This window comes from Polyodon spathula, chromosome 25 (assembly GCF_017654505.1).
Source record: "Polyodon spathula isolate WHYD16114869_AA chromosome 25, ASM1765450v1, whole genome shotgun sequence".
Classification (NCBI taxonomy): Eukaryota; Metazoa; Chordata; class Actinopteri; order Acipenseriformes; family Polyodontidae; genus Polyodon; species Polyodon spathula.
Genome location: NC_054558.1, coordinates 16,607,031 through 16,624,891, shown reverse-complemented (window position 1 = coordinate 16,624,891; position 17,861 = coordinate 16,607,031). Strand labels below are relative to the sequence as shown.

The following is a 17,861-nucleotide window of genomic DNA, read 5'->3' as shown; positions in this document are numbered from 1 at the left end:
GACACGCCGCTGCAGCAAGCAGCACAGCACGAGCAGCTACATCATCACTGCACATCTGCTGCCACATAAATGAATAAATGAACAGGTGAAACCGTTATAGCTAGAATATACAACCCTGTCGTCAAGTGTTCGGCTCAAAACGTATTAAAATTAACACACCACACCGGGTTTTCAAACTCAAACCTCACTCGGTGCACCTGTTTCTAGCACTCCCACTTGTACTTCTATATATGCGTGTTTTGGATACGTAGACATCGCAAGTTTACATAGTTACAAAAAATCTGAAGTTTTTCGGTGTTTTTGGGACAGACGATGGATAGGCCTATTATTATTAATTACGGACCTGACCTATTGTGTAGATCCAGATCTTTTTTAAATAGAACTTTGGCTGCAGCTTAAACATGTTTTTACTGAAAAACACAGCTGTCTTTCTATGCACGCTCGCTTGGTTTTAACCTGGATAGTGCAACGCTCAGGGGACCGTTTAGAAAAAAAAAAATCTTGGTGTTCAATAGCTTCTCTCTGCAACAAATGCAGCCTGCACCAGGGCAATACAAGAGTTTTGTCACGTCCCCAGAATGCAGTTACTGCGTTAGTTTTGTTGGTTTGGGGAGGGGTGACGCTTCAACTTCCCCTCAATTTTGCAGATTGCCAATGACAGGCAGACAGCCAACGTGTTGCTTCCCTCTGGCAAAGGCATGGCTGTGTCAGTAGCACAGTTTAAACAGTACCCAAATATAAGCGATGGACAAGCATTTGCCTGACACTACGTTTCCCAATTAATGAGAAATAAAAAAACAAATGCAAAACTTGAGTATTTTATGCTTGTGTTTTGGCACTTCATAGAGTAAAAGATGGTAGCTTTTTATCGGTTTGCCCTCACAGCCTTGTTCTGATCACAGCCTTGGTGTGGACATGGCAAAGATAGTGTATGATGATGGAAGGTGTCTCGTGAGATCCATTCGGTGCAGAGCAGTAAGCATATGAAGAATGTTGCGTTCAAGTTCATCCCCAACCTGCTCAATCAGACTGAGATCCAGGATTGTGGTGGTCATGGAAGATACCTGAAGTCTCAGTCCTGCTAACCACATAGTTCTGGTGGGTGGGTGCATTACCGTCATGAAAGTAGCCATCGCCGTCTAGTTAGAAGTGCAGCATTGTTGGGTGAACTTCATCCAGAGCAATGCTTACGCTACAGCATTCATTCTGGAGTTATCAAGGGACTCCGTGCATACCAGGAGAACATGTCCCACACCAGGGTATACCAAGAGAACACATCCTACACCAGGGTATACAAGGAGAACATGCCCCACACCAGGGTATACCAGGAGAACATGCCCCACACCAGGGTATACCAAGAGAACATGCCCCACACCAGGGCATACCAGGAGAACATGCCCTACACCAGGATATCCCAGGAGAACATGCCCTACACCAGGGTGATGACAAATCCAAATGGATAGATATAGATATGGAAAGGGTTCAGGCAGTGTATGTAACCATCTATAATGAAGACATAAACTATTTGCATCCCTAAAGAGCTCACTGCAGCTGTTTGGGCCAGCTTGTTACAATATGATACACATGCCTTTTGAATATAGCAGGGTACTTGACTGTTACTTATTCTGAGGGAGATTTTTAAAGGAGACTTTAGGCAATCTGGTGCTAAAGCAGATTAGACAGTGGCCTTCAGGCTCGAATGCCCCTCTCTATTGCTGCATTGAAACAATCTTCAAAGGGTCCTGTCATTAGTGTTATCACCATTCTGTATCTGCTTGCCTCTTACTTTCTCTTTTATACCAGAAACACATGGATGAAAGAATCTAAATCAAAGACTCTTTATTTAGTAGTGGAAGTCATTAACAATGAAAGCAGTAGCAGTATCCCATTGTCTGATCTGCAGACCCCTCACAAAACAAAACAAGGTCTGTACAGGAAAGAATATCTTCTTCCACATAGATTTTTAAAACAGTTTGTGTCTGTGGTCATATATTTGGTCTATTTTAAGGTGAACTTTTTTTGTTATTGTTTATTAACTGGTAACATCTAGCTTAATAACATGTTAAAAAGAATGTGTTGAGGGTAGTTAATATATAACAACCTATTCATGAACTACTGAAAAAAGGCCACTACATGGTTATCAAACCAGTGCAGCCCAGGACTATATTAGGCTTCATGCTTTGAATTATTGTCTTATGCCCCTTTGTTAATAACATGTATATATTATTAGATGGCACTTGACACAGCCAGGGAGAGGGACGACTAGGTTATCCATTTACAACATGGGGTCTTGCGGTGTTAGTATATAATAAATATCTATTAACATAAAATTAATAACATGTGTCTTAGTCTTAGTTAGGAAGTTGATAACAAGTAAGTATCATCACTTTTCATTTACTGCCCCACATCTATTTATGGTGTTTTCAATCATTATTTATGCAAACGCAAATAAACCTAAAATCAAGCCTGACCATGCAGCATGGTAAAGCATAGGTTAGCATTGTCCAGAGAGGCATAGTGAAGCATATAAACCAATGCAAGCCCTGATAAACCGTGCAATAAAAGCGCAGTGTGTAATCATGGGAAAAGCATGAAAACTGCACAGTTACAGTGGTAAACTTGTCAAACACCGGGGTGTGTTTTACAAAATCTTATAGGAGAGAACAGATCATCCTTCACCCCCTTTCGTTATTGACCCAATCTCGATTTCTCACTAGCGCCCCCCCCTCCACCGCCCCCCCCCCCCCCCCCCCCCCAATGGGTTTGCACAGATGTTTGTTGTCAATGCCGCTCCCTCCTCTCTCCCTCGGTTCTTGGCTCGTTATGAAAAGTTACTTTGTGACTGGAGGACTGTGAAGGTTAAACCCTTCAATTACGGCGAGAGTTCCCTCAGGAAAAGTCAGAACTTGATGTGATGCTGCTCGCCTGAGTGTACCCTGCGCTATCACAGCTGCAGCTCAGCATTAAACCATGTGGATTAGTTGGATTACAGTGCATCAGTAAACTCCATAGCCTGCAATTCAACTCCATCTGAATTCATCAGTACACCTTCATATAGGCTGCTGTGTACCTACGTACCTTCAGAATCCCTTTGAAATCCAACGTGACATGCATTGTCATTGCCTGCCCACTTCAGCACCTGACTGGACCTGGGATCACCCTGGTTTGAGGCATGTTCCCCTGATATACTCTGTGCCCCTTCATTATTCTGGAAGGCTGAACGAATGCTGCAGATCAAGTCCACCTAACATCATTGTACTTGCACTCTGATAGTGATGGCTACTTTCAAGACCACAATACAGCCATCCACCTTGCAGTACTGAGCTTCAAGAGCATGACAGACACACACTGTGGGTGAACAATATTATTGACTGAATCCCTCGGGACGCCTTCCAGCACCTTGTAGAGTCTATGCCATGTTGTGTCAAAGCTGTGCAATGGGAAAGTGTGTCGCTGGCTGCAAAGCCATCAGCCATTAGGGGACTCTTATAAAAGTTTACTATCGTTAAAGCATCCAATTGGTAATAAAGCACAGTGAAAGCATGGTAAAGCATTGGTGGGCATTTAAAAGACCAGCGTGATATGATAAAGGAAATTGCATACCGTTAGTGAGATTTGTGGAATGGTTGTTAATATAAATGTTCCCAGTTTCACCTTATTTGTTCATACAAATGTTTTTAATATACAAACGTCTTGGGGATTCTCTGAATCAGTAACACAGCTTTTTTTTTTAGATTAACAACACAATATTTACTGAAATAATGTATATATAAGCATACATACTTTCTGACAGGTGCAGGAGTATAGTGTAATCTCCCAAGTGTCGTGAGAATGCAAAAGATGTATTGTTTTGAAGCCTTGGTTATTATGCCTTTTAAGGTTATTCCTAGCCGTTGCTGCCGTCTTGTGGCTACAATATGCTACGACAGTTTTTTATTAGCATGTACTGTACTGTGTCCATTATTTGCCAATTGTTGTAGATTACAGGGCGATTTCACACCTAATAATGTGGTGTGTACATTGATAACCATCATTTAGACTCATTAACAATTACTTTACGTAGGCACTATTTTCCATAACAGCATCGTAACCTGTTGTTATTGCAGTATTAATGATCTCGTTCTTTCAGCAAATCAGTTGATCAATTTTCAGGTCGGCTGTAATACCGTTGTATCACAAGATGGCAGCACCGTGCAGGTTTAGCTTGACGTGCAGAATCTAATACGCTGTCAACCCCGCAACCACAAAGCAAATTAATTTATTTAAACTCAATGTAATGACCCTTCACTGTAAGATCCTCATTGTTGTCTAAAACTAGTTTAAAATGTCACTATCCTTGCTTTTTTTATCTTGCTATTGTATGGTGTTTGCAATCATTCTGAGTCGTTATTGATTCTGTTCCTCAAATACTGAGTTATTGCCATTAGTAATACATTAAATATAATAATACGTTTTATACATCTTTTACAGATATACACGCAGTGTGGTAGATGCAGTTGTGTGGGAATGTATTAGAACACCTGAAGATTTGTCATTCATATCCTTTATGAAAACCTCACTGTGAGAATTCCAGTTTTTGATCACTAATCATGTGTGAAAATGTTAGACCACTTTATGTTTTAATTAGGCGTCTTAAACAACTTCTAAAACGTCTCATGCATTTTACCATTTGTGACTGTGTGTTCCTATGATAATAACTACAAATGGGAGCAACAGCACCCAGATCAACTCACAATGATTGCATTATAAAACAGCAAGGGAAATGAATAGAAATGAATTGAAATGACATTTGAAGCTAATAATATAATTGCTGTAAACCTGTGCACCTGTGTTATATATGGACTTGATATGCAATAGAAAAGCAGCAAATATGTGTTTCAATCAAATCATCAATAGCTCAATCCCTATAAAGCTATGACTGAGAGCTCTTCTGTCATGCTACTTGAGGGCTGCAAGTCCCACTGCTTACTGCCCTTCACTTTCACAAGCATCTCTCCTCAGTACTCTGTTGCAATCTGTCAGCAATGTAAGAACCACAAGAGAAAGACAACCGCTAATATTACAGCTTTAACATGTTCTGTGTGTGTAATGCGGTTCTGGCCAGGCTGATTTAGGAGCTCAACTTGGAGGAACTGTCAGCATGCAGGTTATGAGTCCCAGAGCAGCCTGCGAGCCCCGTGCTCGCCATTCACCTATAGCTGAGCACAGGTGCACAAGACAAGGACAGATATATATATATATATATATATATATATATATATATATATATATATATAGAGAGAGAGAGAGAGAGAGAGAGAGAGAGAGAGAGAGAGAGAGAGAGAGAAAGAGAGAGAGACATAACTATTAAACAATAGTGTTAAAATAATAAAAGGAATGTCTTTGTCAGTGTCTTGAGGTGAGAGACTGACAGGTGCCTCTCTGTGTCTGGCAGGATAAAAGGATCAATGTAGTGATAAATGTATTTCATAGCATAGTCTATACTCCTGCAACACAGTCATCGAAACTATTGTTTTTGTCTTCTTCTTTAGAGTCACTTTGTTTCTCGTTTTCTGTTTTAGTCATCATCTCCTCATACTGAGCTGTGAAATCTAGAGGCTCCCTTAAGATGTGCGCAGGGTGTGGATGTAGAAACCTTAGCAAACGAGTTCCAGGTTGAGAGTGTGGGCAAAAAAAATGGATTTGGGAAATGAATTGATTCCAATCACCCTACATTTTTTCCTGTGTCAATTCCTGGATTTCCTTGTGCATACCTCAAGATATCCGATATCTGCTTCCTTCTCACTCACAGAAACACTTTCATTCATCTGCAAATTTGCACCAGCTATACCCCGCCCCCAGCTCCCCCCCCCCCCCTCCCCATGATTGAACTGTATAGCCACACAAGACCTATTACAGCCAGGATCCAGGCCAAATGAGATCTCTGCCAGGCAGCCAAAGAGCATTAGGAGACTAAATCTTTCAGATCTAACACAAAGAATCTAAGTCTGAAAGCAGCTTTGTGCAGCATTTCCCCCTCTCTCCCTCCCCCTCACTAACTAGTGAGGAGACAGGCTGTGTATGTGACCTGAGGACTGGAAGGAAAGGTCAGCTGGTGGCCAGGGCCTAAAATGATTGGAGCTATCAAAATAATTCCATGAATGATACATGTGTAGTTCTGAAAGACAGCTGTGTTTTAGAAAACATTTTAAAGCATTAAATCTCGTACTGCACGAGGTTCAAGAAATCTCCGTTTGCAGGCCTTGTTTTCAAATAGTCTTGCACTTTCATTCAAATTTTACCTGGAGAGTGAAATTGTCTCCACCCCTTCAGGGTGTCAGTAACCAATCAGCTGCTTCCCCTAATAACTGACATGCTTTGCAGCCAGTGAGTCGGATGTGTTCTCAATGCAGTGATTATTATGTATTATTGATATTCAGTTAGGAAATGTATCCAAAGTCAAAACAATGCATTTTACCATTGTAATGTCTTTGCCTTTGTGTGAAGAGTAATAGTGCCCCACACTCTTTATACGGCTCAGGAGGTAAAGATTAGTGAACCAGTGTTACTGCAGTAACATCCACTAGTTTGCAGCTGTGCAGGGTGTTTTGCGTCCTTGCTGCACCCACCCGCATGCGAGGAGAGACACGGAGGAGGAGCGTGGGTGGATCACCTGGACCCCCAGTAACTCACTGACAGCCAGGCACCGTCAGAACAGCACAGGTCACTGAGAACAGAACAGGAACAAACCAGGCCAGCTTTCATTTCCATGCCAACTGCCATCCACACAGCTGCATGGGGGAGTATTGAAGGGAGGGGCTTTGTTATGATGCTGGTAGGTTTAAAGTAACCTGCTAATAGTGAGCAGCTTCAGTCTGTAATGATGTTTGAAACTGAGTGGGGCTTATTGCAGTGACTCAAATACTGTGTTTGTTGTACATTTCTGTGGCGCTCTTTGGTTCTAGTTGGCTGCTATAGATATATATAATGTAGGCTGGATTAGCTAAGCAATTTCCTTCTCCTGCAAAGAGGGTATAGTGGAGGCGGGCGTACGTATGCCACACATTTTTCCATATATGTTGATAACCGTCATGAAACTTATTCACATTTTTTAGTATAAGTTATTGAGAAAATCAGATTCTGGGGAGATAGGGTGGTGCCTGTCTGTCTGTACAGCCAATGAAAACACCTTTACACTAAAAAACATAAAACGAATGATTCCGTTATGAACCTTCACTTACTATATGATCACAATCATCTAAACCAATACAAACTGGTACCAGAGAGGGTGGTACTGTATCAGGTTCTGTTTCAAGTCAATTGTGTTGCCATTGCTGGCAATGCTGTGGTCTGTTAATGGCTCTGGGTTTCTTCAGGGTAACACACTGGGGTTGGAATGGTATTCCAACAGCAATTTGTTTTTGCAGATGCTACTGTACACTTGATTTTTCTCTGCATTCTTGAAGTCAAGGAAACGGTTTCCAGAGACCTTGGTCTCACTTTCTCAGCCTCTGAGAACCTTTATTACACAGAAGCTTCCACAGAAACAAGGCCTCTGGGGAAAACAATTAAACATGAGCTGGAAGTTTTTTCTGCGTACAGTTTTGCTGAGGAGGAGAAGATTCTTCTAATCGCTTTGTGTGCTACAAGAAGCAGAACATTCGTATTTTGGGTTCCAGTTTGAAGTTTTGTTCCATAAGAATCTTACTTTACAAGATCTGTGTCAGTTGTTCTATGTGCATGACCATAACCACTAGGCTGCCCTGGCTCCCTCCTAGTCCCTTATCTATAACCACTAGGCCACCCTGCCTCCCTCCCAGTCCCTTATCTATAACCACTAGGTCACCCTGCTTCCTTCCCAGTCCAGTATCTATAACCACTAGGCCTCCCTGCCTCCTTCCCAATCCCTTATCTATAACCACTAAGCCACCCTGCCTCCTTCCCAGTCCCTCACTAACATTGCCTCTCTCCCAGTCCCTCAGTATTAAATACTGTTCTCCACTTCTTTCTCCCCAGTTCCTCAGCTCCAGTTGTGTTTTATAGTGAAGTGTCACATAATTCTCATCACAATAAAGGTGGGGCACGTTAATAAAGCTAGTAAGCAATGCCTTTTAAAACCTTGGTTAGCACGTTACAGGGCTCTTGCTTGGAGTTTTAGTAATATTGCTGGTGATCCCTAGAGGGCACTGCTGACACCCAGACTGGTGTCAGTAGAACACAGAACACACTTGTTCTCATGTTGCCTGCTTTGGGAGCATTCCCAGGCAGCCAGAACCATGTTCCCAAGCCAACTGGTCCTATTTCTATCTGTGAAGACAAGCTTCTTACTTATTCGTTATTACTTCTGACATTAGACACTCCTAACATCTGTACAAAGAGACACTCAAGTGGACCAGGGAGTAGGGGCTAGTTTCGATTAATTGACATCAGAATCCTTACCTCATCAATGCAGATGTCTTTTATGGAAGATCTCAATGCATGTTTCAGCTGTAGAGTGCACCAGTATGGGTAAATATTATGTTTTAGTTCTTTTAGGGCATTGGTCAGGAAACAGACTATTCAATGATTTTCATAGTATTTAATTATATCAGTTTTATTAAAACATACATTTAAATCCCAACTTGAAGCAGGGTGGGTCCTTTGGCACATCACAGGAGGTGCAGTCATGATGACAGAGAGTAGCATAGTTAATGGGGTTGTAAACCTAGGGCAATTGTTAAGCAGATCAGAGGAAATGTCTTGCCTTTAAACAATACCTACTCCGCAGTGTGAGTTCACCAGCCCAGCAATACAGTACTACAATAGAAAAAAGAAGTCTTTTATATGTGATTGAGCAACAAAAGATTCCAAGACTACCACTGTGGTTCTGTTCCTGGAGACTGTGATTACATGTACATTAACCCCTGATTTATAAATCCTGTTCAGCATAATATTCCAAGAATATTGACAACCTATTGTTCTATATAATATCACAGCTATCTTAATCTTTGTTGTTTGGATTCACTTTGTATACCATTTAGAGTTTCAGTCATCACATCCTGTTGCACCTACTGTTGCAGGGGGACAGGTTAATGGTTACACTTTGGTGTACCAGCCTTTACATAGGGAGAAGACATGTTTGAAAGCTCCGCAGAAAACCCAATGCACAGTGACTGTAAGCAACGAGAAGAACACATAAGGTAACTGTGAAACTTTAAACCGGCGCCAAGGCTGTGTTTTATAGCTAATGAAATGCAGTTATTATTACCTGTCACACGCACTTCCATTCACTGCATTAGCCTGTGCAGTTTTGAATAAAGCTATAGTAAACATATTTTTGTTTCTATAAAATAATGTCTGGTACCATACTGAGTGCTTACTTTCAGGTAGTCTGGTACACTTGCCTTTTTTCCTGTCTTCAAACTAAAAGTCTCATCCCCTAATGACTGGGGTGTTTTGCAGCCAGTAACATGCTTTGAACCTGGAGATGCTGCTAAGGTGAAATGACCAAGGTGGGGAAAGGGTAAAAGACAGGTGGTTTAAAAAATACCACGTCTGGTATTTCTTTTTACATCCACTAGAGGGACACAGAGGGAAGGTTAGCGGAGGTCAGACGTGATTCTGAGAGCTCTATTGAGCTTAAAGGGGTGCTTTTAAATAGTAACCGGGGTGATTGAAACAGAAAATGATCTGTTTGCTACAATCTTCCATAGCCAAACAATGCCTTCTTCACTGTACTTTAGTACAACGCAGGTGTGGTTGTTCCTCCAGTTGGTCTATTTGCTAACGGCAGCCTCACTAAACTAAAATCACCTCTAACAGAAGTTGGTTATGAATGTACTGTGAAAGGGTAGTATGGGAAGAAAAATAATTTTAAAAATACTTGTTTTCCATAGACACACTTTTTTTGCTAATAGCTACACCATTTCATATAGACCACTTCATCGTTAATTGTGCGTTGCAGCCTTTAAAACAACATTCTCGTTTATTTTGTATTTATTTATTGTATGCCTTTCATTTGAACTAAGTTTACAGTGAAGCAAAGCGTCATTAACATGGTACAAAAATACATGGCGGAAAAAATCTCACAAAACGCGCCTTGTATCAGCGAGACAATCTGATACATCACGGGCCATTAGGTTTAGCGGTTGGATTACAGATTTCACGTTTTAGTTACTGATTTACTGACGCTTTTGTTCCACAATAAAATTTGAACCAAAACCAAAAATTACATATTAAACTATAGCAGAAAATTTGTAAAACCGGAACCTTATGTTAGGACGCTGGGTGGGACAGAACATATTAAACGAGACATCAATCAAACTGCAATTTAGTAGTCTAACAGCAATGCTAATTTAAGATGAATTAATAGTTAGGTGCGCCTGTATTAGTTTTACCATCCGGTTTTAAGGGTTGCAAATGAGGAATGTTCTTTCTTAGACATGAAACAAAACGAATTAGCCAGGGCAATCCTAAACTACTAGCATTGAATGTAACTAATTTCCCACTTGAAATAGACAAAAAAGTTAACCCAAAAACAAAGCATACTTTGTTTTACTTAACTGGTTCACAGTGAGTAAAACAATTATGATAACTTTTTTGTGGGGAAAAAAAAAAACATTAAAAAAAAACCCAGTTGATTTTTGCAATTCTTTTTATTTTTTCAATTACCGGTGCATAATTCAAAGGTGTTTAAAAACCTGTGTTTTCAATCTATATACATAAATAAATAATGTCAATTGCTTTAAACTGCTCAAACAATTTTGATTCCCAACGAATGTGCCGAGATTATTTTATTAATTTACAAGTATAGTTTTATGTTTTAACAGCAAGCGTTGTTAAAGCTCTCCGCTTTGATTATTACTGGCCTGTATGAAAGAAGGGGAGGGAGAGGAGCTGGGGGAAAATAAATGTGGGGTCAGCGGGTAACGTTTTTTTTTTTTTTTAAGTCCAAGAGGACTATCCCTCTTATTAAACGCTTGGCTCACTGTCTGAGGCGATCAATCTATCGTCGACTGAGTTTCAACCAAAGCCGTGCGTTACTACCAAAACGAGCAAGAGAGAGAGGCACACAGTAAGACGGGAAGGGTAGATCCGAGGCTGTTTTAAGTTCATTGCAACTTTGCTAGTGAAATTCTTGAAAGAATTGCTATGTTTGCACTTTTTATACAGTTAACACTACGTGGGAGAAACCTAGACCCACTCGTTTAATGCATCCTCAGCACTGATTACAGTTAAGTCACTGTTTATTTTCACTAGTTTTTGGAAAAGGGGGGATGCGATTCCTCTAAATGAGAAAGGACCGTGGAAGCAGATTGTTTTTCTTGGAACAGGTTTTTGTTTGAAGGCAAGCGAAAACGGCAGCCGCGTTGCCACTCGCACTGCAGAGATAATGCATTTTTGTCGTTTTTCGTTCCCTGTACTATGCCGGAGAAATTTGCAGTGGATTGTGTTACTGCTGTGCCTCTCGCCAGTAGCACTAGGAACTTGGGGGGCTGGTCTGTACAAGTACCCGAGCGGGGTTCAGCACGGGAAAGAGCACACCGCAGCTTCACCTAGCAATGGGAATCACAGGAGGTACGGGTTTTTATACATATACAAAACAATAATGGGATTTGTGATTTTCATTACTGCTGTTTTGCTTCCAGGACTCCTTTTTAAACGAGATGAACATCTAGATGGTTTATTTAGCAATAATTTACAGTATATTAATACAATACTGAACCCTTACTGTAGGATTTTTAATGCAGGGCTAACTTTCAAGTAGTTTGCTACGTAAATGCAAAGTTACAAAACGGCAAACTGGTATTTACATTACAGTAGATGTAATACATTTCTTAATACACTAAACACACACACACGTACATATTGTGGGGGAGGTCAAATACAGTACTTATCTGTGAGTCTATGGTGAAAAACAGTGATATCTTATAATAATAAAAACAATTATATCTGCGTATAGTAAATCTCAACAACACGATAGTTGGTGCCAGCAAGCTAAGCAGTTATTGTGTTTACCACTAAGCAAGGGTCACGTTTCCATACTTTGAAGTTGCTTCCTGAAATCGATTTTCTCTATGGATGCTTGTGCACCTTGCACCCTTGCTTTTCTCGAAATGAATGAATCCCGAGTACGGAGCACGTCTTTTAAAATCTTGAGTGTAATGCATACAATGTCCAGTTTATTTCTGCAACAGCCCAATAGGGTATCGCTGCAGACCCGTAGACAGTCAACTGTGCCAGATAACACTTCTCACATTCAAACAGTAATACAAAAATATTCATTGGAAATATACAAATTAGGTATTTATATTTAGAAACGGTTTTATAAACACCGGTACTGCTAATTTTAAATAAGCATTTGTATAAAAACTAACCATGTTGCAGTATTTATAAGATACATTAAAAATACTAATTCCTCTGCTTAAGCATGAAAAATTCTGTTTTATTTATACCTTCACCAGCTTAGCTTTCATTTTTAAATAGTAATCAGTAATGACTACAGTTCTGAGAGACTGGCTTCTATGAACACATCACTTAATTCACGCCAAGGCATATGGCTAAGTGCAGATGGTGGCGCTGAGAAGGGTGCTGATGACTGGCATGCCAGGCCTACCTCTTCAGTTGCACATTTCCCAACACACTCAACAGGGGCCCTGTCACTCCCCTCTGAAGGTTGACTCTATTAGGCAAGCCTCTTTCATTCATCATTGAGGACAGGCGCACTTAAAGGGGTACCATGGGAGCATTTATTCTTTCCCTTTCGGAAAAGAGGCCCCATGTATGGTGTCTTTCAATTGATGTGACATCTCCTTTAAAAGGATGTTGTTGGCCACCATGTTCAGTACCTTTGGCCTACAAATAAAGTTAACAGTGACCATTTCATTTCAGTGTGAGCAAGATAAACGAGTACCTATCTGCAGCATTGACCAGATGATATCTAAAATGGCAATGCAGACAGACGTTGTCAATACAATGGTAGCACAAGGTTATTTAGAGTTGTACAGTCTGAACTATGAGTCAGAGGTATAATTTTCATATTTGCACATACAGTATCTAGAAACATTGCAGTACCCATGGTACTGAAACAGAACTATCATATCAGGACCACAGTGCAATAGTTGTAACAAGTCCATAGTGTTGCCGTTGCTGGTAATGCTGTGGTCCGCTAGATATGGTTCTGCTAAGGTTTTCTTCAGGGTGATACACTGGGGTTATAAAAGTAGTTTTCAGGCTTTTCTATAAACCTGTAGCACACGGCAGCACTGAGTGTTAAAACCATAGGAAAAAGCCAGGCTATTACACACCGGTTATCAAGTTTGGACAGCTGTGACTCCTGACTTTCCTGTAAACATTTACAATACTCTAACAACAGGAACATCAGCTGGTTGATCATCTCCTTCCTCCAAGTTGGTTGCTGACAGTAATGTTCTGTTCAACTTTTTTGTTTCTGTGGCTTCACTTCCTTATTTGTCAAGTATGCTGGCTTTTTACCATAGTTTATATTTAGAATACTACATTTAATAGTATGTATTTAGCTCAGTCCTTTGTGCTAGGCTAGGCTGCAGTGGGACAGTGATTAGAGAGAGTGCTGGGCTGCAGTGTGGAAGGTAGTGGGTTTGAGTAGCTCAGTGGTTAGTTCTAGACTGCAGTTTGGAAAGTTATGGGTTCGAGTAGCTCAATGGTTAGAGAAAATAAGATCTGGGTGAAGGTATTGGGTTCCCATGTTGAATTCAAGTTTACATGCTGCATTGTTCCTTTTTTTTATTAGACACTACAGAGGGGTTATCTGGACCGTGGCCCTATTTAGGCTCTAGTTAACAAGGGCTATCTTTACTGCTGTGTTTGAGGTTAGGACAGCTGTTATTTCTTCCCAGCCTGGTTCTATTGAAATGCTGTGCCCCATCGAGCAGTGCGAGGCTGGGGCCGTGTCGTTAACCTCTGACACCAGTGGAAAACAGCCTGCTGCAAGTCACGCCACCTCTGTTACTGCACTCTAAACTCTCCAGTGTACCCTAACAAAAAATATAATTAAACAGGGCTGTGCTTTAATGAGTGTGGAGTCACACTGTGTACAAGAGGTCTGTATTGAAGCTCATATAACAGTGGCTTGGATACACGTCTTAGATGTTGTCAGACAGTGGGTACAGAATGAGGGTAGAGAGTGGATTGCTGCAATATAACGCTTCTATTGTGATGCAAGTGCAATGGCAAGTAAGACCATTGTAATTGTGTAAAACTAACTGCAAACCACTGGTAAATCTGTGCTCTGTGTTGCTTCTGTCTAGTTTCATACTGTTACATTCTCATAATGTACTTTATACACTTGCTTTGAAACTGGGTCCTGTTCATTGCATACTGAATATTGCATCCTTCACAGAAAGGTCAGCCGTCAGAGTTTTTTTTGTAATGAGGCAATACGTCCACAGTCTTTCTAGGCATGGAAAAAACATGCAAGCGATGGACACTGTATTTTTGCGAAGAGGGTAAACTGTTGACCTTATCTACGTATGAGGTGGGTCGAGGCAAGATAATAGTAACCTACACAGAAGCTTGAGAAAAACTTAAAGCCACAATACGCTTTATAAAACATGAATGTAAAATGCTGGAACTTTTAATTCAGATACAAATCTATTAGGAACTAAAGAATACAATTAGAACAGTTTGCATGAAAGAAATAATTTTAACGGTTCAATTTATATGCATCAGTTGTACCAAACGGGGCCTCGACAGTGAAAAGGATGACCCAGTTTAGCCCCGGACAAGGACCGCAGAAGAAGCCCCCACACTTCCTCGACACACCCTTTGAACCCCATTGTAAAACTGAAATGTCTCCTCACAAAAGGCCACGCTTGACGCATCCAATTAGCCTGTATTAAAAGGCAGTCCCTCCCTGTCAGTCTTTGAGAGGCTGTGTAAGGTAGGGCCCTTCTTTTCAAATGGAAACACCAAGAAAGCCCCCTTATTTCTCCCCAGGTTTCTTTTTTTCATGTCTTCTGCCTTATAAAAAGAATGGAAGTGTCAGTGTAATGGCATTATGGGACACATGGGAGCCATGGCAACAGTGCCTAAGTAACCGATTACCTTGTATAAAGGGCTGCCTAATAAAGGGGAGCTGTGTAATAATGATTCTTTCAGAGGAATCAGTTTTATCAGCATCATTAGTGGTCTCAATTTGTTGTAATGTCTTCGAGGTCAAAGTATGTCAGTTGGTGGTTGCGTGATGACAGATCTCTAACCCTTTGAGCAATGTGATGAAACTTCTCATTGGGATTAAAAAAAAATCTACTGAAGCACAAAAATAGAATGGCTGGTATGAAAGAAAACTAAAATAAATAAGGACGAAGGACCAAGGATGATTTACAAAGAACTATTCCTTTAATCTAGCAAATTAAGAGATATTGGAATTAGACAGAATTGGATGGGGAGAATAGCTTCTTATTTGCTTCTTCAGTGTATGTTTATGTGTTTCTTTTAAAACTGCACATTTGGGACCTGTGTAATGGTAGTCATGGAATTCTATCTGTTGAGAAGGCATGTGAGTGCCCAGATTGGGACCACTGGCTTTCAGCCACCTAAAGGCCAGTGCCAGCCGCATGAGTCAGATTTTCACTGAGCCTAATATCATAATTAATTCCTTAATTGTAACGTTTCTTACTGGTCTAGTTACATTCAAACAACAAATGGAAAGAATTCTAAACACATTTCAAAGAGGGGGAATAGTGAATACGGTCCAAAAGAAATGTACTGTACTGTGGGAACATATAGTAAACATGTAATTGTATTTTAACATATGATATCTAATACTGCTTTTGGTTCAGGAAATCTCAGTTTGCAAGCCATGCTTTCACTTAGTGTTGCACTTGCTTGATCATTTTATCTAGAAGGTGTAATTGTCCCCATCTGTTCAATGACTACATCTTAATGTAGTGAAAGCTATCATATTTTATACTGAAAATACATGTTTGCTATGGCAGTGTTTCTTTCAAAACTGCACATTTAAGACGTGTTTTAACTAGTTATTAATTTAGCAATTTTTTACACTGATCTAGCAGTGTAATAAGCAGTTTCATACTGTTTCATGTTATCATTTACTTTAGATTTATTTTACATAATTTGTTCTAATTTAAGTCTGTTTTCTTTTCTAATAGATTTTTTTTTTTTCTAAATAAAGATGCTAGTTAAATTTGACATCAGTATGAGCAAATTTAACAAAACAACCCTAACTGTGAAGTGGCCAATACTGAGATGACCTTTAAAGAGGTTTTACTCTGTCTAAACTTGGATTACTTAAGAATGACATGATCTTAGTGTTTTAGATGTTACAATTTGACCTAGTAAACCCCATGCATTATTGCCATTCTCCCATCACAGGAGGCCAGGGATAAAGACTATGAATAAACATTAAATGTGTCCTATCAAATCAGTCATAACACCCAGTAATAAATTATAAACTGGAGTAGTCAAGTCAACAGTAACTTAGTCCAGTAAGCAGATGTTTTTGCCAAATGTCTTTTTTGATTTCTTGATTGCTTTGTCCACTAACCCTTGGTGGGAAAGTACACTTCAGGGTCACCTCAATGTGGGGTAATCTGGCGAGTGTTCCTGCTTTAAAGAGCCCCCTCCTGCAAAGCCCAGCAACATCTGCCATTGATTACAGCAATTCAGTTTTCAGATTTGCCAACTCTGCTTTACCTTTTTAAATTAGATGGTTTGGGTTGCATTGTTGCCAGAATCACACTTGTTTTTGGTCTTTATGACTCTTTATAGGACAGCAGAAAGGAAGCAGTGTGGCCTAGCGGTTAAAGTTGAGGGACTGGGAGCGAGGCAGTGGGGCCTAGTGGTTAGAGCTGAGAGACTGGCAGTGAGACAGGCTGGTCTACTACTTTGAGCTGAGCAACTGAGTGGGAGGTAATGAGGCTGAGTGGTTAGAGCTGAGAGACTGAGAGGGATGTGGTGTAATTATAATTTTCCATGCAGCTCTGTCTCTAAGTCTGACCTCTAAAGATGGAAGTCACTTGTATATTGTTCCTGAAACGAAGAACAGTCTCTAGTATAGGGCTATAATGGGGAGTTAAACACAGCAAAGCAGGGCTTGCAAGATTCTTGTCTGAACCATGCTGCAGCCAAAATTGACCCCTGTCTTTAAATTCCTGTCTGCCCACTGCCTGCTCTCCACAAAGAAGGGCTGTGTGTTTCTACAGTATAAATGAAGAAAACAATCAGTCATCAGCTGCTAGGGAGTGGGACAGCGTGAAACAGAGGGTCTGGATTAAACAAGTCTCTACTCCAATCTGCAGTCCTAGAGTTCAAATCTGAAAGGAAAACTAGGTACATAATTCATCCTTTCTGTTGCATTGTTTAGGATTTGTGGCATTACTGTAGTATGAATGATACTGTATTTAATTGGGTCTCTGTATATACATAGAGTGGGTAACAAATTAGTAATTGCAGTCAAGAAGCATCTGCCAACCAAGCACTTGACCATCTGAGCAAACTCGCAACAGGGAGATACAGCTTTTATATATTCCAGAATACATGTCAGTAATTCCATTTGCACTATGAACAAGTTAATGTGAGGGTCAGCTCAGTTGAACACAAATGTGTGCCACATACTAAAGGTATTTAAAAAAAAAAAAAAACCTAACCCTTGTTTTCACACTTAAATGTGACTAGAGAATATGACCACACTTCGTGTACATTCTCCAGTTCTAGTCACTAAAGTACCAAAAAGACATTGTGACCCTGGAGAGAGTCCAATGAAGTGAAGCCAGACTTACCTCAGGGCTTAAAGGAACGAGCCATGAAGAGAGGTTGAAAGGACTGAATCTATTAACCTAGAACAAAGAAGAATTAGGAGGGACTTGACTGAACTCTTTAAAATCTGAAAAGGAATTGACAGT

The 17,861-nt window shown here is 40.4% G+C and overlaps 1 protein-coding gene across 4 annotated transcripts in view; it reads left to right on the top strand.

Annotated features, from left to right (window-relative positions):
• Positions 1–10,932: 10,932 nt before the first annotated feature.
• The window catches only part of LOC121300069 (EMI domain-containing protein 1-like), a 73,048-nt gene continuing 66,119 nt past the window's right edge, over positions 10,933–17,861 (top strand). For 2 of the 4 annotated variants that reach the window (XM_041228449.1, XM_041228450.1), the window contains exon 1: positions 10,933–11,535. In XM_041228449.1, coding sequence (XP_041084383.1) covers positions 11,351–11,535 — 185 coding nt within the window. In that variant the 5' untranslated portion in view covers positions 10,933–11,350. The remainder of the gene's footprint in view (positions 11,536–17,861) is intronic. The other 2 variants (XM_041228446.1, XM_041228448.1) reach the window with 1 other exon arrangement.